At 39.3% G+C, this 25,532-nt stretch overlaps 1 protein-coding gene across 3 annotated transcripts in view; it reads left to right on the top strand.

Moving 5' to 3' along the window:
- efr3a (EFR3 homolog A) overlaps positions 1–25,532 on the top strand; it is an 83,344-nt gene that overhangs the window by 13,036 nt on the left and 44,776 nt on the right. For 2 of the 3 annotated variants that reach the window (XM_083525652.1, XM_083525651.1), the window contains exons 1-6: positions 4,823–5,027; positions 14,121–14,197; positions 18,306–18,433; positions 18,897–19,047; positions 23,605–23,726; positions 23,968–24,117. In XM_083525652.1, the coding sequence (XP_083381778.1) occupies positions 4,934–5,027; positions 14,121–14,197; positions 18,306–18,433; positions 18,897–19,047; positions 23,605–23,726; positions 23,968–24,117 (722 nt within the window). In that variant the 5' untranslated portion in view covers positions 4,823–4,933. Of the gene's footprint in view, positions 1–4,822; positions 5,028–14,120; positions 14,198–18,305; positions 18,434–18,896; positions 19,048–23,604; positions 23,727–23,967; positions 24,118–25,532 lie in introns of those variants that run through there. The other variant, XM_083525653.1, reaches the window with a different exon arrangement.

Here is a 25,532-nt window from a genome sequence, read left to right as displayed (position 1 = left end):
CAAAATCTGGAGAGACGCTGGGCCTCGCGTTGTGCACGCGCCGCCATCTTGAATCTATAGGAATCTCCAAAAGCACACTGGAGCATCTTCCCAAATAGGGACTACATGTGGAACAGGAAAAAAAACCAACTCACACGAACCTTATGGTTATGCATCCAAAAACTAGTGTATCTGTAACTGGAAAAATTGTGTGGTCTGTTCGGTGGTAAGGACATTTCGAAATTATAAAAACGAACGGAAATTGTCTTGCCTTTCTGATACCCACAGATGGGACTGTATGGCCCAGATTAAATCAGAAAAAAGAACAGAGTCAACTTAAATGTGCAGAAATGGGGACAGTTCTTTTTATTCTCTAACACACACACACACACACACACACACACACACACACACACACACACACACACACACACACACACACACACACACACAGTCTTGGGGTTACGGGGTTATTATTAGCTGTGAGACAAGAGGCCTACACTGGAAACAAAAGTGGAGTTAGTAATTACATTAGTCCTACTGATGCATTCTTGATTGTCTCTCTGTGTGTGTGTGTGTGTGTGTGTGTGTGTGTGTGTGTGTGTGTGTGTGTGTGTGTGTGTGTATAAAAGAGAGCTAGACTAACTCCAAGGTATAGCTTATGTTCAAAGAGTGAGTTGGGAAAAGAGGAGTGGAAAGGGAGGGAGGGACAGTGGGTACGGAGGACCTGCAAGGTCGGAGAGACAGTAAGGTAGAGCGAGTAAAGGGAGTAGAGTTGTAGATACAAAAGAAGAGTAGATATGGACACCGAAAACCATTATCCTGGTAAGAGATGGCTCACTATGTGTGTGTGTGTGTGTGTGTGTGTGTTTGTGTTTGTGTGTGTGAGAAAGAGAGAGAGAGAGAGAAAGAGATGGACAGATTTATTATTATTCTAGTAGTTATTGAAGGGCTGCTGCACATGGCAAGAAATAGGAAGTGAATCGCTCTTTAATTGTGGCAGAATAACAAGAAAGATGTAGAGAAGAAAGAGCAAATGGTTTGGTTGTGATCGAGGTATAAATTGTATAAAACAGTGTCATGTACAGTGTTCTCTCTTTTAAAGCTGATAATGTAATTGATTATTTGTGCCAGCAGAACCATCATTCGCAGGCTGTGTGTGATTGGCCAGCCTCAGTGTCAGTGTGAACATGTGACTCATACGCAGTGCAGTTGATCTTGTTGTGCTTCATAAGAGGTGTTACATACACTTTACTTAGGGACACACACTCGCGTGTAAGCACTAGAGTTATAGCGCAACACTAATACATTACAAACCATTTTAAGTGTGCATCAGAATCACTTTTAAAGATCAGCTGTGGAAGCAGGGTTGCCAGGTTTAAGCAAAATGCATCCAATCCTATGTCAACATCTGCACACGGAAATACTTAGCTCAGAATATTCAGATGTAGGAAAATGTAGTCTTTTTTTTTTTTTGTTCCAATCTTTCAATATCTGTGTTACATTGAACTTGACACAGTGCAAAGATCAATTTATTGGCATCATATGAATCTGTTCAGTTTTCTGCCAGCGGCTGCCGAGCTCTAAAATGATTTCTGTACATACAATAGATATCCTTTTATTTCTCCAGCAACAGCTGAGATTATTTATATCGCTCATACAGCCTGTGCGTCATATCACACGGCTTTATATCTCCGCCAGGCTCATTAAAAAGAATAATTTCATTCGTCTGAAAGTATTTAAAGCACAGCGATGAAATAATGATGAACTGACGCACAGCCACTCAGCTTTTCCGATCGCTTTTCATACCGAACTTTCTCAGTACAGGGATTTTAGATTTGGTTCCCCCACAAACGTATTAAGTGGCAGGCCGCAAGTTAGTTTAGTTTCCGCTTCGCACGTTGCGCGCTTTTTTAAAAATTATTATTAAACTTGAAAACATAAACAACAATGCCAGGGGGTTAAAAAAAAATAAAACAATTCGGTGCAGTGTTTCTGTAGCTACTTGCTTCAAATGTAATCTGCAGTGTGTTGTTTTGTGAATGTGTAAAATCGCTGCCACTTCCGTTTTTACGACAGTCCAGCGCTATGGATTCTTTAGCGTTTGTCAGCTTCAAGAGTTTTTCTTAAAAGGAGAAAATCCTCATACCGAGGAAATAAATAAATGAAGGATAGAAGGTTTGTTAAAGTATGCTAAAATAAGTAGAACAGTTACAGCGCATTTGGAATGTTTTCACAGCGCTTCACTTTTCACATTTTGTTATGTTACAGCCTGATTCCAAAATGGATTCAATTCATTATTTTCTTGAAAATTCTACAATCAATACCCCGTAATGACATCATGAAAGACGTGTCTTTGAAATCTTTGCAAATGTATTACAAATAAAAAACAAACAATGTACATACGTATTCACAGGCTTTGCTCAATACTTAGTTGAACACCTTTGGCACCAATTACAGCCTTAAGTCTTTTTGAGTATGATTCTACAAGCTCGGCACTCCAATTTTTGGGCAGTTTTTCCCATCCTTCTTTGCAGAACCTCTCAAGCGCAATCAGGTTAAATGTGGAGCGTCAGTGCACAGACAGTTTTAGATCTCTCCAGAGATGTTTAATCGGGTTCAAGTCTGGGCTCTGGCTGGGCCGCTCAACGACATTCACAGAGTCGTCCCATAGCCACTCCTGTGTTTTCTTGGCTGTGTGCTTAAAGTCATTGTCATCTTGGAAGATGAACCGTCGCCCCCGTCTGAGGTCCAGAGCGTTCTGGAGCAGGTTTTCGTCAATGATGTGTCTGTACACTGCTGCATTCATCTTTCCCTCAGCCCTGACCAGTCACCCAGTTCCTGTCGCTGAAAAATATCCCCACAGCATGAGGCTGCCACCACCATGCTTCACTTTAGGGATTGTACTGGCCGGGTGATTAACGGTGCCTGGTTTCCTCCATACATGATGCTTGGCATTCAGGCCAAACTTTGTTTCTCATGGTGTAAGAGTCCTTCAGGTAAACTCCATGTACCCTTTCCCAGATCTGTGTCTCGATACAATCCTGTCTCGGAGGTCTACAGACAATTACTTGGACTTCATGGTTTGGTTTGTGCTCTGATATGCACTGTAAACTGTGGGACCTCATATAGACAGATGGGTCCCTTTCAAAATCATATCCAAGCAAATGAATTTACCACAGGTGGACTTCAATCAAGTTGTAGAAACATCTCAAGGAGGATCAGTGGAAACAGGATGCACCTGAGCTCAATTTTGAGTGTTGTGGCAATTGTGAATTTTTTTTCTTTTTCTTTTTTTTTTTTTTTACTACATTCGCAAAAGATTTTAAACAAACTTCTTTCACATTGTCATTATGGGGTTTTGTTTGTAGAATTTTAAGGAAAATAATGAATTTAATCTGTTTGAGTAAGAATTTTGAAAAAAGGAGCGCTGCGAATACTTACTGGATGCTCTGTAAGTAGATCATATTTTTAGGAAATTAAATTATTAAATGTAAAACACAAACTTATATACACATCTGTTACTTAAATGGGTCTAACAAATGTAAAATATTTAATTAAATTTTTCCATTTATTTAATATTATTTAATAATTTTTTGTGTTAATTTAATCGATAACTTTATTATTATTTTATTCAATATATTAAAAAGTGTCTATTAATTAGATGTATTCTATTAGATTAGTATAATTTTTTTAAATAAAATATTTTATATAGTTGAGGAAGGAGGCTTTTTATTTAAAATAATTTTGAAACTGTGTTTAAAATGTAAACTGTTGATGTTCACAAATGTTAATAATAATACTTTTTTTCTCGGCTTCTCCCATTAGGGGTCGCTTGTGCAACCCTAATGGCTGGGTTCGGTTCCCAGACCGTGAATCGAACCCGGGCCATGGTGGTGAGAGCGCCGAATCCTAACCACTAGACCACCAGGGAACCCACAAATGTTAATAATAATGAACTGCGTTAATACAAAACTACGAGAAACGTAATGTTTTGCATTGCTGTCACACCCCTATTAGCATGTCTTTTACTTAGTCTTGCTAGACAGAAGTTACAAATTTCCACAGGTGGATCTGGATCAGGAGTTGCGTAAAGTTTGGTTTATTTTGTAATTAGTTTTTGCTTATATTTGTATTTAAAAAATTAAAGACTGCTGATTAATTAGCTTGTTATTAATGAAAAAAAGGGCAATTTTTCAATGAAACAAGACTTCTGAATAATTGATACCAGGGAACAGTGATAGCGACATTAATACAAACATACAGACTACGCCTACATCCGGTTTCTATACAAATACGAGTATTTCAAGCTCTATGCAGATTGTGTTACACCCCTAATAGGCACACACACACCGGGTGCTTAGTGTGTATTAAATGTCCTTATGGTAGTGGTTTAATTACGGGTTTCTTTGTTTACCCATGCATCATTATAATTAATGTACTTTTATTTTTTTTTATTATGTAGACAAAATGAAACTATGAAACGCCAAACCAAACACAAAATATTTTAGAATTGTCGAGGAAAGCATCTAGATTTCAAGACCTATATGTAGAGCAGTTTTTACATTTATTTTGTTTTACTATTGATGACAGTTTACTTACTTACACAACACACACACACACACACACACACACACACACACACACACTCTCTCTCAAACATTTTTACATAACATTAAACGCAATGTTGTTTTATTTTTTTGCCTGACTGGTTTGACCGCACCATAGTTAAGCGAGGAAGCAGTGTCAGGGTTGTTCAGTTCGACTGTCAGTCACAGTAGAGGGCGGGGTTAAGGAGGTGTGGCATGTACAAATGGGTGCATGTGTCACAGGTGAACAGGTGTGTGTATGTCTTGTGTGCTGAGAGTTTGCGCTTGTAGGATAAGTGTTTAAAGACATTCGAAGCAGGTCGCACTGGAGCCACTGTCGATCGTGGGACAGGTCGGAGTTCATCATGAGGAGGTACATGCAGGTGCCAATCACGGATGCGGATGTAACCTTCAGAAACAGCCATGCTAGGGACAGGACGGCCGTCTTTTCCACACTGGGTACTAAGTTTGAGTATGAGTTTGAATTTGAGTTTGAATTTGAGTTTGAGTATGAGTACGAGTGTGTGTGTGTGTGTGTGTGTGTGTGTGTGTGTGTGTGTGTGTGTGTGTGTGTGTGTGCAAGAGCTTCTTAAAAGTGTTGATTCTTGATTCTTTTCATAGTATGATAAAAAAGCAGTTTATAGGGTTCTACATCTGGCTTGGTGTGTCTGTGTGTGTTTTGTCTTGTGGTAATTTGTTCATCTATTTATGCAGAAATATGATAAAAGCATATCTCGGTATAAATAGGATTATAAATAATGCATTACACATTCTTTCTCTCTCTCTCTCTCTCTCTCTCTCTCTCTCTCTCTCTCTCTCTCTCTCTCTCTCTCTCTCTCTCTCTCTCTCAATCTCCTTCTCTCTTTCAACCTCTCACTGAGAGTATCATATGCTTGATAATGATCAACCCCTATTTCCACTTCTCATCTTACAATAACCCCCCCCCCAACCTCACACACACACACACACACACACTCAAACACACACACACACACACACACACACACACACACACACACACACACACACACACACACTCAAACACACACACACACACAGACACGGGTCGCATGGACATGCAGGAGGGTCTGTGATATTTTACAAATCATTTTAAATACTATTTAGTTTGCTAAACTTCACAAATTCATTCATGTCCCCGTATTCTAGAAGCTGTCCTGCAAACGTCACACCACAGACCAGTGGTTTTGCATATGCCATTCAAATGGTCTCTTCCCGGAGGTTCCTAGAGAGAGTGACTAATGAAAAAAAAGAATTGACGGCTCTGGAAGTCTGGTTTCTGACATTAATATTGTCAAAACAATTCCCAAACAGCATGCTGTGCAGTTCTATTACACAGTAGAAGTGAATGATGTGTGCGTGTGTGTGTGTGTGTGTGTGTGTGTGTGAGAGATAAGTGTGACATTTGTGTGTGTATTTTTTTAGTCAGGAAGGAAAGAGGTGTTAAATATGAGAGGAGCCCTGTGGCAGGTTAGATACGCTCCGATTTCTGCTATTCTGTTAATAATTAATTAATCATTCACCTGCATGCGCGCACACACACACACACACACACACACACACACACACACACACCCCTATTAAACTATAATCCAACTTTTTGACATAACACAATAAAAATTGGCAGTCAGATTTAGTTTTAACTGATATGGCTGTTTTTTTTTTTTTTTTTTTTTTGTTGTTGTAGTCTATGTTAAAGCCTGTTACTCATGCAATGTTGAGTTTTTTAGATCCCGGATAAGCAGCAGGGGCAGTGAGACCTGGATATCTTGTGGACACATGCAAAGATCTGAGACACAAACTGACATTTGGGACAATATTTGGAATGTTTTTTTTTTCTTTCTTTTTTCTTGTTGCCAACCATCATCAAGAATTGGCACACTATAGGACTGAATGAAAAGGTGCTTGGAGATGGCCACCACACTTGTGCCACTGGGGGAGCAATAATCAACCTTGCTTAAAGAGGCGAAAGTGCACAGTAATGCTCACGTAGCAGCACTGCAGATTTGCTGTAATAGTATGTCTCAGTATATGAAGGATATTCAACTTGGATTGCATGGCCTGATAGGTGCTAAGAAATCGAGTGAGAGCCTCTCAAACTGTTAAGTGTTCGGTGAAGAGTTGGCCTGAGGATTGGATCGATGCTATCCATATATTGAGCACAAAATAGAACACCCTACTAGCTCATCTTTCAATTCAATTCATTTTTATTTGTACAGCGCTTTTAACAATGAACATTGTCTCAAAGCAGCTTTACACAGATAATGTGGTGATTAAAAGTGAATATGTTTTTTATAAGTAAGTTTGTCTCTGGTGAGCAAGCCGGTGGCGACTGTGGCAAGGAAAAACTCCCCGAGATCTTTAAGGGTAATCGATTGCGATATAAATATTTTGGCAGAAATCCTGGGGTCTTATATACACTCAACCACAGTATCACCTGAACCAATCAATGTGTGCTAAATAAGCTTCGAGCATACAGTTCTGTTCACAAAATCTCAGGTAATTGCTAGTTTTTTTTTAAAGGTGCTCCTTTTTAGCTACGCATATTGCATATGGTTATAAAGAGAAGTGGTCAACAGTTTTTACGATACTGAAACCGATAGCTAGATTAGATCATACTTGCTGATAACTGATTAATCAACCAATGGTTTTTAAAATTGATACTTGGTGAAAAAATAACAAACAAACATTGCACTCCATGTAAAATAGTACTGAACTTTATTACAAAAATAAAAGAAACAGTGCCGAATCATGAACATGTGCTAAAGGAAAGAAATATGGATATATTATTTCATAAATATGATTTATATAATTAATCATTTATAAATAATAAATATAATATTGCGCTCTCCGTGCCCCATCCTCACGTGTAAAAAGAAACACCAACTGGAGTTAATAATTCGCCTCTGGAAGCCGCTCTTGTAAGGACAGTGGACCGGAAGCCGGAAAAACTATTGGTATGGTTTTTAGTTGCTAGTTTCAGCAATCAACAAAAAGGGGGACATTTAAAACCAGCACTTGTGAAATCGTGGCCAGTGTGATGTCATCTGCAGTGCTGTAACATGCTGCAAGTGCAGCCACAAGATCTACACCAAAAGTAGATCCGAATGTGCCTTTTCTGGCAGTCACTATTAATAAGGTAGTAGTTTGGGAATTGGGAATGGACCAGATCCAGTCAAGAGGTACACTTTTCCAAAAAGAAGGGCACAGCTTTATTTGTGGCATTTGAGGTCTGTCTGTAGGCCAAGCCCAAGGGATTGGCAAATTTTTTACTTCCTTCTCTCACACATAACTTTATATCTACCAGAGAGAATGAGAACATAATGCTTCTTAATGTCAGTGCTGACTTTCTTCACTGTTCCTCAGCCGTTCTGAACTGCACTACACACTGTACACTATGCACATTAACACGTTGCACAGTTTTTTTTTTGAGTCAGACAGGACTCAAAAAAACCCTTTTTTTTTTATTTTTGCACTGACTCTTTTCTTTAGCGTACCTTTAAACTTTTTTGTATTTATTGCATGCATTATTGCCTATGTTTGTGAACACTGCTGGAAGCTACACATTTCCCACTGGGATGAATACACTGTCTGTCTGTCTGTCTGTCTGTCTGTCTGTCTGTCTGTCTGTCTGTCTGCTAAACCACATCTGACAGGCCACAGTAATGTTTCAAATTAAAATACCCATCATTGGAAGGCAAACTTTCAAATAATTTTTATTTTTATAGCGCTTTTAACAATGGACATTGTCTCAAAGCAGCTTTACACAGATATTGGTTTAATAAAGAATGAATAAGATGTCCTTTATAAGTGGAAGTTCCTGAGATGGCTCCCTGAGATGGCATAAGAAAAATCTTGAGAGGAACCCATCATCGTCTGAGTGACACCGAATGTCTATTTCTTAGAGCTAAATGATGTTGAGGTGTTCAGTGATGGTAATCAAATGCAAGTTGTAGTCCTGAGTCAGTGTAGCAGACTGTTGACATTTAAGTACAGTCCAAATCCATCCTTAAAGCTCCTGTGTTACTCAGTAATGTCAGGAAGATCCCCAGGTAGTTGATGAGAAACCATCCCCAGCTGCACAGAGTGGCCTCTCATCGAAGAGAACACCGTCCAGAGGCAGGTGTAGACTGATTAAAAAAGGGCTGACGTGGTTATATTTTCTAGATCTAGTAAGGACTCTTGCTGCTGCATTCTGAACTAACTGAAGCTTATTTATGCACTTACTCGCACACCCAGACAGTAAAGCGTTACAGCAGTCTAATCTAAATGTAACAAAAGCATGAACTATTTTTTCTGCATCTTGTAATAACATATTTCTAATTTTAGCAATTTTAGGCGATCCTGGTATTGTTATTCACATGAGCCTCAGAAGGAAAGACTAGAGTCAATAATCACACCAAGGTCTTTGACTGCTGTACACACTGAGACAGGCAATGCAGAGACGCTATGTAATCAGAAAGTTTACTTCTAGCTACATGTGGTCCTAGTAAAAGTACTTCCGTCTTATCTGAGTTGAGCAGAAGGAAGTGATCAAGCATCCACTGTCTAATGTCCTTTACACACTCCTCAACATTGTTAAGCTGATCTCTCTTATCTTGCTTTGCTGAAATATACAGCTGTGTATCATCAGCATAGCAATGAAAGCGACTACCATGTATATGTATAATTTCACCCAGAGGCAGCACATATAAAGAGATTAGCAGTGGGCCTAAGACAGATCCTTGTGGAACACCAAACTTTACCTTTAACTTTCTTCAGAGAGTGTGGAGAGCTCACCATTTATATCAACAAACTCAGTCAAATAAGACCTAAGCCAGGAGAGAGCTGTTCCCTTTATTCCAACAACATTTTCTAGTCTAGCAGATTTTAAAAGAGATGAGGTAATGATCTGAAATAGCTTCAGACTGTGGAATTATGACTATATTTTTTATATTGAATTTAAATGTTAATATTAAATCAAGTGTTTGTCCACCACTATGAGTTCATTCCTACTGAACCTAAAATGGACACAACTGCTATTCCAAAGGAGTGTTCCCGATCATCAAAATGTATATTAAAGTCACTAAAAATGAATGCTTTGTCTAAAGAAGTAGCTAGATTTGTGATAAAATCTGCAAATTCTATGAGAAAATTAGAGTAGGGCCCTGGGGGTCTATAAATAATAATTGATGGAATTGACTGACAAGACTTGCTTTCGGATGCTAAAAATTTTATGTTGGTGTAAAGAAAGTCAAATGTGTTACATTTGTGTTTATTTGTATTTTTTTTATTTGTATTTTTTTTTTTTTTGGTATAAAGCTTAGATTATCATTATAAAAAGCTGTGACTCCACCTCCTTTCTGAGAATTTTTACATTTTTACATTTTGGTTTCACCCAGGAGACAGACACAGTCTCAATTTGGTGGACCCTGAGTGACTACTCAGTGCAGCTAGCAGACGGTTGGTTTAGCCTGTTTGTCTGCTTCCTGGCCTTGGCTCTGGATAGTCACTGGTTAACTTTTCCTGTTCTGAGACTATGGCCTATTCTACAAGAAATGAGAGCAACACCTTTCCGAGTGGGATGGATACCGTCCCGCCCTAACAGGCCAGCCTTGCCTTAAAAATGGCTCCAATTATCTATGAAGTCCACATTGTTTTTAGAGCACCATTCGGACAGCCAGCATTTCAGTGACCATAACCTGCTGTAAGCTACATCACCACGCCACATTGGGATGGGGCCAGAGCATATTACAGCATCAGACAATGCATTCACTAATTTACACACCTCTATAATGTTACTCTTAGTAAAATCTGACTGTTGAAGGTGTATATCATTAGCTCCTGTGTGAAAAACTATCTAGAATCCTAAGCTGACCTGCTATGTCTGGCTCTTGGTATAAACCTAACCTGTGCTGCTAGTGCCCCTAAAGTTCCAGCTAATTTCACGTGCCTCAGAATAGAGTTTCCCCTAACCAGAGCTCTTTAAGGTTCCTTAGCGGGTGCTTCACTGAGGAGAGTAAACCCATTGGGCACGTGAAGCGGAGAGGAATGGTGCTCCCGTGGATGAACCTGAGCATTAGTTTCGGCTTTGGGATTATGCCGCCGAGTCGTCACCCACTCGCCCCTCTGCGAGGGCTATATTGACGGAGTCGGGGGAATGCTAACTTTATCTAGGGCAGCAAGACTTTCCCCGGCAGGACCTGGACTGCTCTCAGAGACGCCAGATGCGTTCCTCTAATGCCAGGATCTTCTTCGTCATAGAGCTAACTAACTTACACTTCTCACAGAAAAAATTTGCGCTAACGAAAGAGAAAGTCTGACTATACATGTCACACACTGAATGAGCTGGATGCTTGCCATATCGGAGAAATTACCTACCACGTAATGTGTTTACTTAAGTGTTTGTTTGCAGTTCCGATGGGAATAGCTTCAGAACATCTGTGGTCTGGAACAATAAGGGCATAAAAACAGGTGTGCCGGTGTATGTACGTGCACTCATCCCGTGTTTCCTTGGCATACATTTCATCTGTTCTTCTTGGCATATATAGATAAATGTTTTAGGACCCAATTCGGCCTCCTTAAATCTAGATGCTAACTTTTATCTCTTAGGAGATAAAAATACATCAGAGTCACAACTTGGGGTTGTGGTTTTATATTGATGAAGCTCTGAACTTCAAAATAGTTGCTGGTCAGTTATATTGTTTGACTGATCTGACTTACTTGCTGACGACTGCATTTCACAGCTTTTAAAACATTGTCACTTACAGTCAGTTCTATCAATATGAGTGCTGAATCAGAATAGAAAATATTCACAAAGGTCTACGTCTGAACGATAAAAGCTTCCAGTTATGTAATCTTCACAACTTGTTTGCATCTCCTTGTAAAGCTGTTTTTCTTCTAAGATTTTTTTAATTTAAGTTGTAAGACTAAGTACCGTGATGCTATGCAAGCATTTCAAAATGTTCTTACTGCAGATGTCACAAACAACATGACGGTGTACAGAAGTGTCAACAAGCAACATGTCAAACTATTGAATGCAGTTGGTCAGTCAGCATGATCAGCACTTTTCTTTGTGTTTTGCTTTGAGGTTGTTCGGAGCTTCTGAAAGGTTTCTACAAGTTTAGTCACTGACGCACTTTCCCCCCTGTGTTTTCCTCTTCTGTTGATGGATACTTTTGTGTGTGCTTTTATTAAGTTTGTCAACCATGCTTAAAAAAAATATAAAATATAATACAAAATTGTATCGACAATTTTTGTTGAAAAAAAAAAAACGTACAGAGATTTTGTTCAGTTGTAAAGATATAAGCATCTAGAATATATAATGACATTTTGTATAATAATTAAATGATATATGCATAAATAAAATATACAAACATTGAAAACGAGTATTTGAACGTAGTAAAGCCGCAGTAAGTTACTGTTATAGTAGACAAATGCTATCAAAAGAGAATGGAACCGAGAAACAAAGCAAGTAAACAGGCTTGATTGAAAAAATTGAAAAAAATGGAAAAAATATGCATCGGTGTACAAATGCATAATCAACAGTGAGTAAAAATTGTATCGTTTTACTGCTGCTGTTATTTGCTAATTTTAGATGTATTGTTTGTTCACATCGTTTAAATTGAATCCCTCACGACGTCGCAAGCGAGCTGATTGCGCAGCCTGATGCTCGCGAGTCACGGCAGAACAGATCCAGTGCGAACAAACAGTTTACACAATAACACTTCAATAAACTACACCGTTTTCACATGATGAGGATTATACAGTTTTTGCTCACTATGCTGATGTTTCGCCTTCATCCGTGACTTGGGACGCACGCTTGTTCCTGCTGCCGGTTGACCTTGTACTCTTTCATTTCATATTTGTGTCAGCCCTAGTTAAATGTTTAAATCAAGGGCCCAAATCTGGTAGCTTGGTGGTGCCGGGGTTTGAGCCCCCAGAGTCCTAAACATTGAGCAACCATTGCCCACCACTGCAATTAATGCAGGTTCACTATGACTCTTTAGGACTACAGTCACAAATGTTTTGCACTTAATCCCTAATCAGTGAATAGAAGTTAACAAAATAGCAAATTTAAAACTATAATGAAATCTCTGGTTATGCAATTTCACTTTTAAGTCGCATATTACACTGTTATAGAAAGGTGTTATTTATAATAGCACTCTCCGGTGCCCCACCAGATATGGGTGGTTTCTCTCCTGGTTTCTTTTTCTTGTTTTTTTTTTTTTTGTTTCAAAGTTTTTCCTCACTATTGTTGTCTCTGGCTTGATATTTAAGGGTATAAACTTATAGTGATACATTGGTCAATTTGAATTTTCGGATACTGAATCTGTCTCTCTATGTCCACTCTTAAAAGCTCTATACAAATAAAATTCAATGGAATTCTCTGAGCATTCCGGCTTGCACCACTGCACTGAATATCTGATCCATAATTTTCACCTTTAGTATGTATTGCATCGTTCGTTATTTTATAATTTAGCTGTAAGGTTTCTTAGTGTGCTTAGAAAAGTTTCTTGATGATTCCGTGATTAGTGGTTTTGTTTACTTTTCCCTTATAGATTCTTTTTTTTTATTATTATATATAAACAGCAAATTCAAGCCTTTTTCCTTCTGCTTCTTCCATCAGTTTGGACTAAATAAATGTTCTGCAGTAATTAAAAACTAGCATAAGGCTGAGTTTCTAAAAGAGTGTAAATAAGGAAGTTGTATGTATTTATTAACATTAGTGGGTGCATTTATTTCTTTATTCTGCTCGACTTAAAATGGTCACATTAAATATTGCTACTTTCAGCTTCGTAATCACAAATTAATGTCACTGTAGTTTGTTCAAAGAGACCAAAAGAGGCGCAATCTATGATTATCCAGCCGTGCATGCGATCACAGCATTGTCCTCTTAGCTTCATTATTTCTCTGCATATCCGAGCGCATAGTCTGTAACTCATCTCAGTTCATTTCACTGCATGAACACTGACCTTTTCATTCTTAGTCGAAAGGTTGTAGACAAGAAAGCTGGCATGAATGGCATACTTATGTATGAATAGTTCTCCAATTAAACACAAAAACACGTACACTTTGCAAAGGCAGATAAACGGTGTGATCACCATTACTGTTGAAAAAAGATGTTCAGTTGTCTGGCTGTAAAAGAAAGTTCAGAATCACAATGGATATTCTCTCTTTCTTCCTTCTGTCCATCTATCCTTCTGTCTGGTTATTATTTCTTCCTTTCTTTTTAAAAGATTGTCTGGCCGATAAGCTATTAGTAACGAAAATTACAAACACAGCAAATCCAAATTATAAAACGAAACAAAACTATACAATGCATCCTATAGAAACAAGGTCTATTATTATTATTATTATTATTGCATTTTTGCATTATTGCCCCCCCCCCCACATTAAAAAACTTTCTTTTAACATATTTTTCTTCTTTACCTCTTATTCTCCTATTTACTTATATTCTTATATTTTTTTTACTTTCAGTTTTTAATTAAAAAAAAAACACACTAATGTGTGAAATGTGTATGATTTGCACTGACCAATGTCTCTAATTTGCAGGTGTGTGTGGATGTTGCGGACGGTGTCGTCCCCGCTACAAGCGCTTGGTGGATAACATTTTCCCAGAGGACCCAAAGGTACCTTCTATGCGCATGCGCACGAACACACACACACACACACACACACACACACACACGCAAGTGTACGTCCACCTCTGACAGTAGAATTAGAAAGTTTTCATTTACCTTTATGGCATTTGGCAGATGCTCTTATCCAGAGTGACTTACCGTATTTTCCGGACTATAAGCCGCTACTTTTTTCCCCACGCTTTGAACCCCACGGCTTAAACAACGAAGCGGCTAATATATGGATTTTTCCTGGGTTTTTCCCGGTTTCACAAGCCAAAAAACTGAGCCCCAAAACATTAGACCAATGAAATTTCCGAACGGGTTCAGGTGACTAAATCAGATGCGCACCCACTGAATCGGACCGCACCACATCATAAATATGGATGAGGTTCCTCTGCCGCTCATTTGGACTGTCAACATGAAATTCTAATCATTCGTCACGCTGAAAACAACCGGGCATGAAAAACCGCACTTCACCTGTGTTCTGAGCTGCACGGCATCGGGAGAAAAGCTCCACCGATGGTGATTTTTAAACGCACGATGATGGCAAAAGAAAAACTCCAGAGAGAAATAGTTGTGAAAGGAAGGAGGAAGACAGTGAACAATGACTTTCTTGGTAGGCTACTGTTTAGATACAAGCCGTGTAACAGACACTGTCTTTCGTTAAAGCCTGTGTAAAGTAAGGGCCTTGCTTAAGGGCCCAGCAGCGGCAGCTTAGTGGTGCTGGGATTGAACTCATGATCTCTTCTGATCACTGAGCTAGCACCTCTTCTTTCCACACTGAAAGTATTATAGTTAAGTGATTGGGAAATGTTTATGACCGATTATATTTAAAGCTTCCACAAGATTTTAAAAAGTAACCCCCTTTACGAAGGTGTAATCTCTATGGTTAAGATTTTCCCAAAATTCACTGCCAGAAACTTTAATTGAGTTTCAAATACAGTATTTTTCACTCTCTGTTAATGTTTTACAGTAAAGCGAAACTTTAGTGATGAATTCTTGGATTGAAGGAGACCATCAGTTCATGTCATTCAAGTTATTTATGTTTTTTTGTGTAGAGTGAAAAAACAAAACACTCAATTTAAGAGCGCTAATCCAATACCATCTGTCCACCACTGATCAAAGTTAACCTTAATGGCTGTATTGAAGCAGATGGGAGAAATGACTGTCAGTTTCTATGACTTTCGCAATCTGATTTATAATGTAATCAAAGAACCATAGATTTTACCATAGATTTGAAATTTTATGCAGAAATATAGAAATGACCAACCCGCCTATTGTTTTCTGATGTTTCAGTAGTTGTTTTAAAAAAAGGTTTACATTTCCAGCGTAAGTCATGATAGCCGTATTGGGTTTTGCTTGCAGTTCACCTAATCCAGCTAGAAATTCAAATATTAATTAATTATTTGTGTAGCTCTTTACAGAAATGAATAGATTGTGAATATACATTTTAACCTCATCAAATAGTCCCTATAAGTTTATCCCTAATGAGCGAGCCAGTGGTGACGTTGGCAAAGACAAACTCAAAAAAGAAAGGCAGCCTGATCCTCACCTGAGTGACACTGAATGTCTATTGATTATAATTCCATCAGTGATGGCGATTCGAATCCAAAACTAATTTTAGATAATGAGGTTTATCATAGAGACTATATATTATAATACATAATATTTGTGTGTAGATTAAATTCCCTTATATTCGATGCCTCTATTCAAATATACAGTAACAGTATTTTCTACCAATAGAAAAGTGACCTGTGACCTGCACTGTGACATCATTACTCAACTCATAATTGAAATAAATATGACACTATTAAAAACTCATTGGATGCAACCGAATTCTGGAACACAGGCAATAATGATGAAAGCCCTGATTTGGCCAAGATTCAGCATTAAGGAAACAAATGAATATTTAGTAACTATTTGGATTTGGAAATGCCTTTATTATTTTCCTTATAGCTTTACAGCACACAGAGTACCATGACGCCTGACTTTGCTTCTCTCAAACAGTAATTGTCATGGTTTGACTAGTTCTTAGGAATAGCTGCATGCCATGGAGTAATGTACACAGGGATGCAATCAGAGACTGAAGTCTGATGGGTATCTTTCAGTTCAATTCAGTTTTCTTTTATGTAGCACTTTTAACAATGAACATTCTCAGCTCCCAAAGCAGCTTTAACGAGATGAATAGGTTATAAAACATGCATTTATTTGTCAATGCCTTCAAGTTTATGCCCAACGAGCGAGCCAGCCGCAACAACGACGAAGGAAAAACTCCCTGAGATTGTATCAGGAAGAAACCTTGAGAGGAACCAGAGAGAGAAACCATCCTTATCTGGGTGGCACTGAATGTTCATAGTTATTTGCTACAAATAGGGATCTGTTTGCTCAGTGGTTAAGATGTTGGACTTCTGATCAGAAGGTTGCGTGTTCAAATCACAGCACCACCAAGATGCCACTGCTGCTCCCCTTAACAAGGCCCTGCTCAGATGTATAGATGAGATAATTGTAAGTAGCATATATGAGGAATTTGTCCATTTTTGACTTCTTTAATACAAACTTCATATTTACATTAAAAGTTTTTTGTCAAGAACACACACACACACACACACACACACACACACACACACACACACACACACACACACACACACACACAATTCCTTTGACTTGAGCACACGTTTAAGCATGAATGATATGTTCAGGGACATGCCGCTGACACTACATTAACACACTTTCACACATTTCCTTGATTGCTCAGGGGAGTTACATGCAGACTTGGTCAGAGGTTCATTAATGAAATTAGCAGCAGCTGCAGAGCTGTGGGGCTTTGGGGTAATGTGTGTAAACGCTGCTCTAACAGGTTCGGTGAGAAGGACTCGAAATTTCTGCTGGCCATCCCATAGCTAAAAACATGCTTCAGTCACAGTTAGAGCACCTTACATTGTTACTGTTACTGTTTTTGGTTTTGTTATTGTCACACTTCTTCTATTTCATACAATTTGTACCTCACTTTTGCACATTTAAATTCCTACTGCAATTTGTACTTCCCTTTTTACAGAGTCAGTCAGAAAAAAATTATTTTTTTTTAAACGCACGACGATGCCAAAAAATAAACTCCTGAGAGAAATAGTTGTGAAAGGAAGGAGGGAGACAGTGAACAATGACTTTCTTGGTCGGCTACTGTTTAGATCCAAGCGGTTGTAACGCGTTGAGTCTGGGTGAAGGGAGAGCTCACTAACTCCAGTTGCAACAGAAATTATATAAGCACAGACAGGTTTCCAAAACTCGTGCTTTTTTATTTTTCTTGGCAACAGCGTTACGGGTTAGTCAAAGAAACTTAGAAATGAGCATCAGAAAATAATAAGGACATATTCCTCGTCTTGCACACATGCAGTAATAGCGGGAAAATGCAGTGGCATGCTATTCCCAAAATACCGCTCTGCTGTTAAAGGAAGCGCAACATATTTCACCCGTTACACCGTGTGTAACGTGTCTTTCGTTAAAGCCTGTGTAAAGTACATTAGTGTAGACAGGCTTATAGACAGGTGCGGCTTATTTATGTTAAAAATAAAAATATTTGTAAAATTCAGTGGGCTTATATATGGGTGCGCTTTATAGTCCGGAAATTACGGTACTACTTTATTGTTATCTAGTATATTTAATCTTATATTTGTAGTCCTTTTTACAATTTTCTGAGCAGAGGGTTTACATTTCACTTCAAGTTGTATTCTGTATATAACCATGTTTGTGACGAATAACCATGTATCTTGAAATCTTAAAAAAAAGGATGCATTTCTCTTTTCTGTGCTTTTAAACATTGTAAAGTTATATCTTAGAGGTGGTAGTAAGTTTGTCTGATTTGAAATGCAGCACTGCGATAGTATTTATAATCCACACATCATTGGTTAGCAGTCAGAAAGAGTTCCCCTTAGTAGGGATTCTCAGTGTCTAAATGACCTGAACCCCGTTGGGTATTTTAATGCCAGGACACTGATCAGCAAAATCCACTGAGGCTGAGAAGTGCTACACTGATGAACAAAATATCACAGTGCAACATGACAAACAAGGTTTTTTTCTGACTTATTCATTAATCTTCTCTCCAACTATTTTCTCTAAGGATGGCTTGGTGAAGTCAGACATGGAGAAGTTGACGTTCTTTGCTGTGTCTGCTCCAGAGAAGCTCGACCGTATTGGAGAGTATCTTGCCGAGCGCCTCAGCAGGGATGTTGTCCGACACCGTTATGGGTGCGCCACACACACACACACACACACACACACACACACACACACACACACACACACACACACACACACACACACAAAAATAGTGTTTATATATATATATATATATATATATATATATATATGTATAATATTAATAAAAAAATATATTATATATAATATAAATTGTGGATTATTTTAAAAATCACGGAAATCTGCAGCGGGAACGTTAGGAATAACATTTTAAACTATGTTTTCAATATCAATATTCAATATTCACAGATTTTTTAACTCCAGGATTCGAGTTCTGGGGGACCATTTTTTGTGTGTGTGTAAGTGTATGTGTGTATGTATGTATGTATGTATGTATGTATGTATGTGTGTATGTATGTGTATATAATATATATATATATATATATATATATATTAGTGCTGTTAAAATCTGTACATGGAGCTGTATGACTTAAATGTGTGCGTTTGTGTGTAGGTACGTGGTGATCGCAATGGAAGCGCTGGATCAGTTGCTAATGGCGTGTCACTCACAGAGCATTAAACCTTTTGTGGAGAGCTTTTTGCACATGGTGGCGAAGTTGCTGGAATCCAGGGAACCAGACCTGCAAGTGCTCGGGACCAACTCAGTAAGTGTGATGATGTGCAGAAAAATAGGCCAACATGCTTACTCGATATATGGAGTGAAGAGAACGTATTCGAGCAAATACGAACGACGAAGTATACATTTAAAAGTTGTCTCTAGAATGGCATTTACCAGTTTGAAATTGGAGAAGCTCTGGATGAAGTATGTTGAACGTGGTAATAAATAATATGGACAAATGTTTGTAGACACCCGTATTATGTGTTCAATTTTATTCACTGATCAGTTTGATCTTTTTATAGTTGAATTTAATGTAGTGGAACATCCACAAAACAAGTTTGTTCGTGTTATCGCTTACTTTATTACAGCTATAATGAGTCATTCCCTCACCAGCAGAATTTTTTGGTTCGATCTCTTGAATTTAACAAGAGATCAAATGCAGTGTGTTGTGTTACTGAGGGAAATTCAAAGCTTTATATTTGCTGTCTTTGTTCTGTCCTGTATGCTGACACTGGACAAACATATTTACTCTATGGACAAACATTTGGGGAAACCTGACTATAAGATTTTTTTTTCCCATCTCATTTTACATTTAGTGCCCATTTACTGTTATAATATCCTCCACTGTTCTGGGAAGATGTTCCACTAGATTTTGGAGCGTGCTTGTGGAGATTTGTGCTCCTTCAGCCATAAGGGTGTTAGTAAAGTCTAATGTAGGTGAGGCGAGTAGGCCTGGGGTCCAAATTCATCCCAAATGTGTTCGATAAGGTTGAGGTCAGAGCTCTGTAGCAGGCCATAAGATCTTCCACTCCAACCCAACACAGGGTCAGAGTCATGCTGGAACAGGTTTGGGTCTCGTAGGCGTGTGTACTTTTAAATAATTTATAGAAGACACCTGAAAGGAAGCTCTGATATACTTATTATCCAGTACATCACTGTTAGCGGGGAGGATCAGTTGATCACAGTAGGGAATCCCAGTGGTTGATTAATTCACACTGGCTATTTTATTGCCGGGGACATTAATCAGCAAACAGCATTGAACACGAAGAACTCATTCATTCGAATCACTGATTAGTGATTTATATTTAAGTGAAGTAGCGTTAATTCAATAAATATTAAGAGTATTTTAAAAATTGTGTTTATTAATTTCATTTAAAAAAAGGGAATTTACACAGAAAGCAGTGATGATCCAAACTGTTCAGATGATCTGTGATCAATAAAAGGTCTTTTTAAATGTCTGTTGTTCATCTTGGTTAAAGACTCGAGTGTTGCCACGTCCACACTGTGCCATTTTGCCCACGATTAGGCCGTCTGGGCCAAATTTAGAAAATCCTAATAGATTCCTATAATTCTAGGTTAAAATCTGTAGCTTCTGATCACTGATTTAACGTGTTCACTGACAGTCGATTAATGGGCGATCTTTTTTTTTTATGAAATTCTGGCAGTGTCAGAAGATTTCAGTCTTCCTGCAGTTCTCCTACAACGACCGTCAAACCCAGAACCGATGGGAGCACCAAACCTGATGACGCAATTAGCGCGACAACTTCAAACCACCTCGGGGGGGAGTTATGAGGGGAGGAGGGGGGGACAGGCCTGAAGTGCAATACCTCCCTGGTCCGTAACGTCCTGTTTTGCCCAGCCACGTCTTGCTCCACACACGAGGGTCAGAACGTATCACGGATTTATGATGTAAAACTTCGAATGAGGTTTTATTTTGCGCAGTTTTTGACTGTAGTACAGTCCGACATTATGACAGCTGAGATCCTACAGTGTGACATAGGGACAGTACAGACCGACAAGCAACAATCCCAAAAGGACTATTAAAAATCGCACATGATGTGAACACGCCATTAATGACCATTTAGTCATTAAGAAATGCTATGATCTTGAGCCTGTTTGGATACATTCAAAAAACTAATCTGGTCATTTGATGGTTTAAGTGATAATTCCATATAAATCCTGCAAACATTCAGCCCCTTTTAGAGAGATCTTGCTAATTTTGAATCCACAGAGAGATGGAGAGAGAAAGATCCCTCGACGTGAATGACCTTCACCAAATGTTTTCTTGGTCAGATTTAATTCAGAGGGATCTAAAATAGTGCTTCTGAATGGACAACCAGAGAGAGAGAGAGAGAGAGAGAGAGAGAGAGAGAGAGAGAGAGAGAGAGAGAGAGAGAGAGAGAGAGAGAGAGAGAGAGAGAGAGAGAGAGAGAGAGAGAGAGAGAGAGAGAGAGAGAGAGAGAGAGAGAGAGAGAGAGAGAGAGAGAGAGAGAGAGAGAGAGAGAGAGAGAGAGAGAGAGAGAGAGAGAGAGAGAGAGAGAGAGAGAGAGAGAGAGAGAGAGAGAGAGAGAGAGAGAGAGAGAGATGTAAATTGCTATGCGAGAGAGAGAGAGATGTAAATTGCTATGCTAAATTAAAAACCAGAAAGAAAAGGAACAGAGGAGAGAACGGAAGGACTAAAGGAATTAGCAGCTTGGTGGGTGGATGGTGCGAAAATGCGCCGCCGAGAGAATTCTGAGGCGTTGAGGTGTTTACACTTTCTTTTCGCGAAAGGCTTCAGACAGGGAGCTTCGAGATTTTCCGCAGTAATGACGGAAGAGCTCGGTTCTCTCTCGAGGTCATTTGGAAAATGAACGGAAATCTGAGGGCTGCAATCGGAGTCAAGGAAAACATATCAATTATAAATAAACACCATCAATTATACACTGTCGATCCACTTTAACAGGGACACCTTTACACCTGCTCTTTTTACGCAATTACCCAATCATTCAATCATGTGGCAGCCGCACAGCACAGCACAGCACACACACCGCACATCAAACATCCGAACAGTTCAGAAACTGTCTGGAATTTTTTTCTGAACAGAACAGTCCCTAGAGTTTACACAGTATAGTAGTATACTGTGAGTGGACACTCTGCAGGCTGAAGCATCTTGGTCAGAGGAAAATGGCCAGATTGGTTAAAACTGCTAAGCATGCAGGAACCTGTGGAATCACGGTGAGCAGAAAAGCATCGCAGTACGTGCAAAACATCGAACTATAAGATGGCTGGGCTGGAACAGAAAAAGAGCTCTTTAGACTTTACTCCTGCCAGAAATCCGAGGCTATCATTGGTGCAACTTCACCCAAACTGGACCGTTGAGGATGAGAACAAAATCGTCTTTTATCGTTCTGTGCCCATGAAAGATGGTAGTCTATGATTTCTGTTCTGGACTGACAGCAGTGGGACTTAATGTGTTCTGAGAGAATAATGGTAGCATTTTTCGTTTTTTTTTTGTTCCCCTGGTCTGTGTAGCTTTGAGTTTGATACACGTCAACCCCGAGTTACAATGGTTCAACTTTTGGATCTTATGATACGATAGCGCTGCGGAACAATTAGTGAAAATATTTACTTTTCCGTGTGCCATTTTAATTTTCATATGATACGTTGGGACGCTGCCAGGACATACGTTTCTTGCCTTACTCTTGCCAGAGTTTAACAGTTCAGTTGCCTCGGTTTTATTTTATTTTATTTTATTTTTTTATTTTTTTTCAAGCTCTGGTCTCTCTCCTTTTTATCTACCTAACAGGAAACACTGAAAGAGACCGTGTCCGGCTTCGCCCTCCACTTGCGAACCCCATCGTTAAGCCACGTGCCCGTTGCCACACAAACACACACACATATATAGAAGTTTATACATTACTGTAGTGTAAATTACTCTGTTTTGCTAATTTCTGTACTTATGTGATTATGTACAAACAAAATTTACTACCCCATCACTGTTCTTTAAGACTCCCCGGAAGGCTAGGTCATGTCTCGACTTACAGTATTTTTCGTCATTGAAACGCATCTCCATCATAAGTCAGGGACTCCCTGTATATGTATGCATGTGTGTATCAGCATGAACGGAGAGAAATGGGCGTATATCAGTGTGAGAAATACACTATAAGTCCAGACTTTTATGGCACTTGAACCATTTTACATTCATGGCATTTGGTAGACGCTGTTATCCAGAGACTTAGTGATCTTATATATACAGCTGGGCAGTTCAGGGTTTAGGGACTTGCTCCAAGGCCCAGCAGTGGCAGTTTCGTCGTGCTAGGATTTGTACTCATGACCTTCTGATCAGAAGACCAAGATCTTCATACGATCTTCACGCGATCTTCATAGACCTTCAAGCTACCATACGAACAAAATTCAGTAGCAGACAAGGGACGTTAAAACAACAGCAGAACAGTGTTCAGAGGTGTGATTTTAATTCATCTAGTAATATCGTGATGTAATCAATTACACGCGCACCCAAGCACTAACACACTCGTGCACACACACACAAACAGCGAAGTCTTTGCGAGACAGTGTGAGGGAGTACGGAGATCTTGGAAATTCAAGATTTTCACACAACCTTACACAGTTGCGAATTACACATTGATTCTCTCCTGCGAGATCTCACCTCTTCTGTGTCTGATCGCGAGAATTTCCTCTCATTAACAAATTCCCCCTTTTAATTTTTTTTTGACCGCGCGCCTCGTACGCTTGAGCACGGATGTGTCCGGGTGCCATTTTTTTTGGTCCGCAGATTTTAAATCGTTTGCGCTTTTCTTTTCTTTTTCTTTCCTCGTCACAGTTTGTGAAGTTTGCCAACATCGAGGAGGACACGCCCTCGTATCACCGGCGTTACGATTTCTTCGTCTCGCAGTTCAGTGCCATGTGCCACTCCACACATGAAGACCCCGAGACTCGCACCAGGTATGTGTGGGTGTATGTGTGCGGTGCGATATGCATGTAAATGTTTAATCTAGCAGAATTTTGAGGTGTGTTGCTACTGTTCTACAAGAAAACAGGATGTTTGGGTGCACAAAGAGACGTTCAGCATTGAAGTGATTGCGTAGCACAGCCGGTATTTCCCCAATTGTGTCTTTATTTGTGTGTGTGTGTGTGTGTGTGTGTGTGTGTGTGTGTGTGTGTGTGTGTGTGTGTGTGTGTGTAGGATCCGTGTAGCAGGTATCAAAGGGCTGCAGGGAGTCGTAAGGAAGACAGTGAATGATGAATTGCAGGCAATCATCTGGGAACCGCAGCACATGGACAAACTCATTCCCTCAATGCTCTTTAACATGCAGGACAATGACGAGTTGGACAGGTATACACACGCACACACACACACACACACACACACAGAGACTTGCTTCTTGTGCACTTTGTCAAATTTGTAGCTTGCTGAGAAAGAAGAGCATCTGATTAACATGAGAGTGAACTGGGTGCCTGTGTGCTGATCTGTTATCCTGTTCAGGGTCACAGAGTTTAGTATTAAGTGGCTTGACTTGATGAGGAACATCTAAGAGAGCAGGATCGGTCCAAATTCTTTTACTAATGAAAAAAGAACAGTTCACTAAGCACCTCACAAACTTGTTTCTCCATGTTCTTCACAAGAACCTGCATATGTACACACAATATAAATCACATTTCCACACAGATAACTAGAAAAGGTACTTTTTCCAATAAAACCAAAAAGTTTTCTCATAAGAGTTGTTTGAATAATGTGACCTGGAAACATAATTGAAAACTGCAATGAATATCAGTGGTTGATGAAGTACACAAATTATGTGCTTTAGTTAAAGTAGAGATACACAAGATAAAGTATTACTCCAGTAAAAGTAATTGCTTCGCTTCAAAGGAACTCAAATCCTAGTTGCTGTTGTCAGGAGGTTGAAGCCTGATTTATGCCTCCACATGAACAGAAATGCACTTCATCTGGGACTGAGCATGGCAGTTTTGGAAAAGGTTAGTCAGACACTATAGTATCCAAACTGCCCTTCCTCTTCCACAGTTCCTGCTCAGTAGAGAGGTGTGAAGGACAAGTGTCTGACACTCTCTCCCCCTCCTCATATCTTTCTCAGACGCTGTTGGGTTGTAATGAATCAGTTTAACTGCGTTTCCCACTGAGAGATGGAGTTTCCATAGAGTTCCTTTTAAATCAGGTCGCTCATGAATCAGGTCGTTTCGACTGAACCGCTCGAGATGAATGCTACAGGATTTCATTTTCCTAATGCACTCTACATATTTTGTCACCGATGGATAAATGTGGAAATGATCATCCTTGTTACGCTTATTAATATATTTGGTCATTTGAAGACACTTTTCCCTGATAAGTCCGCAATGAAAGCTTCATGTTTAGGGGTTTGGATTAGCATGGAAATTAACCAGTAATTACCCTGCACTTTATCAGGAACACCTGTAAGCTAACTCATTCATGCCATTATCTGATCAGCGAATCGTGTGGCAGCAGTGCAGTGCGTAATAGAGTGCAGATACGGGCCATCAGCTTTGAGTAATGTTCACATCAACCATCACATAAGGGGGAACATTTCCAAATGAGCTTGTTGATTCACAGATTTTGAGCTTGGCATGATTGTTGATGCCAGGCTCTCTAGAGCAGGGGTCCCCACCTTTTTTTTTTCTTCTGTGAGGACCACATAATTTTTCCTTTCTTTAATGGAGGGGGCTGGTTCGGTCTGTAACAGAAAATGACAGGCTAGTGTGACTACAAGTATACGG

Source organism: Silurus aristotelis, assembly GCF_946808225.1.
Source record: "Silurus aristotelis genome assembly, chromosome: 22".
In the NCBI taxonomy this organism is placed as follows: Eukaryota; Metazoa; Chordata; class Actinopteri; order Siluriformes; family Siluridae; genus Silurus; species Silurus aristotelis.
Note: the sequence above shows the minus strand (reverse complement) of the source record. Positions and strands in the feature narration are given on the sequence as shown.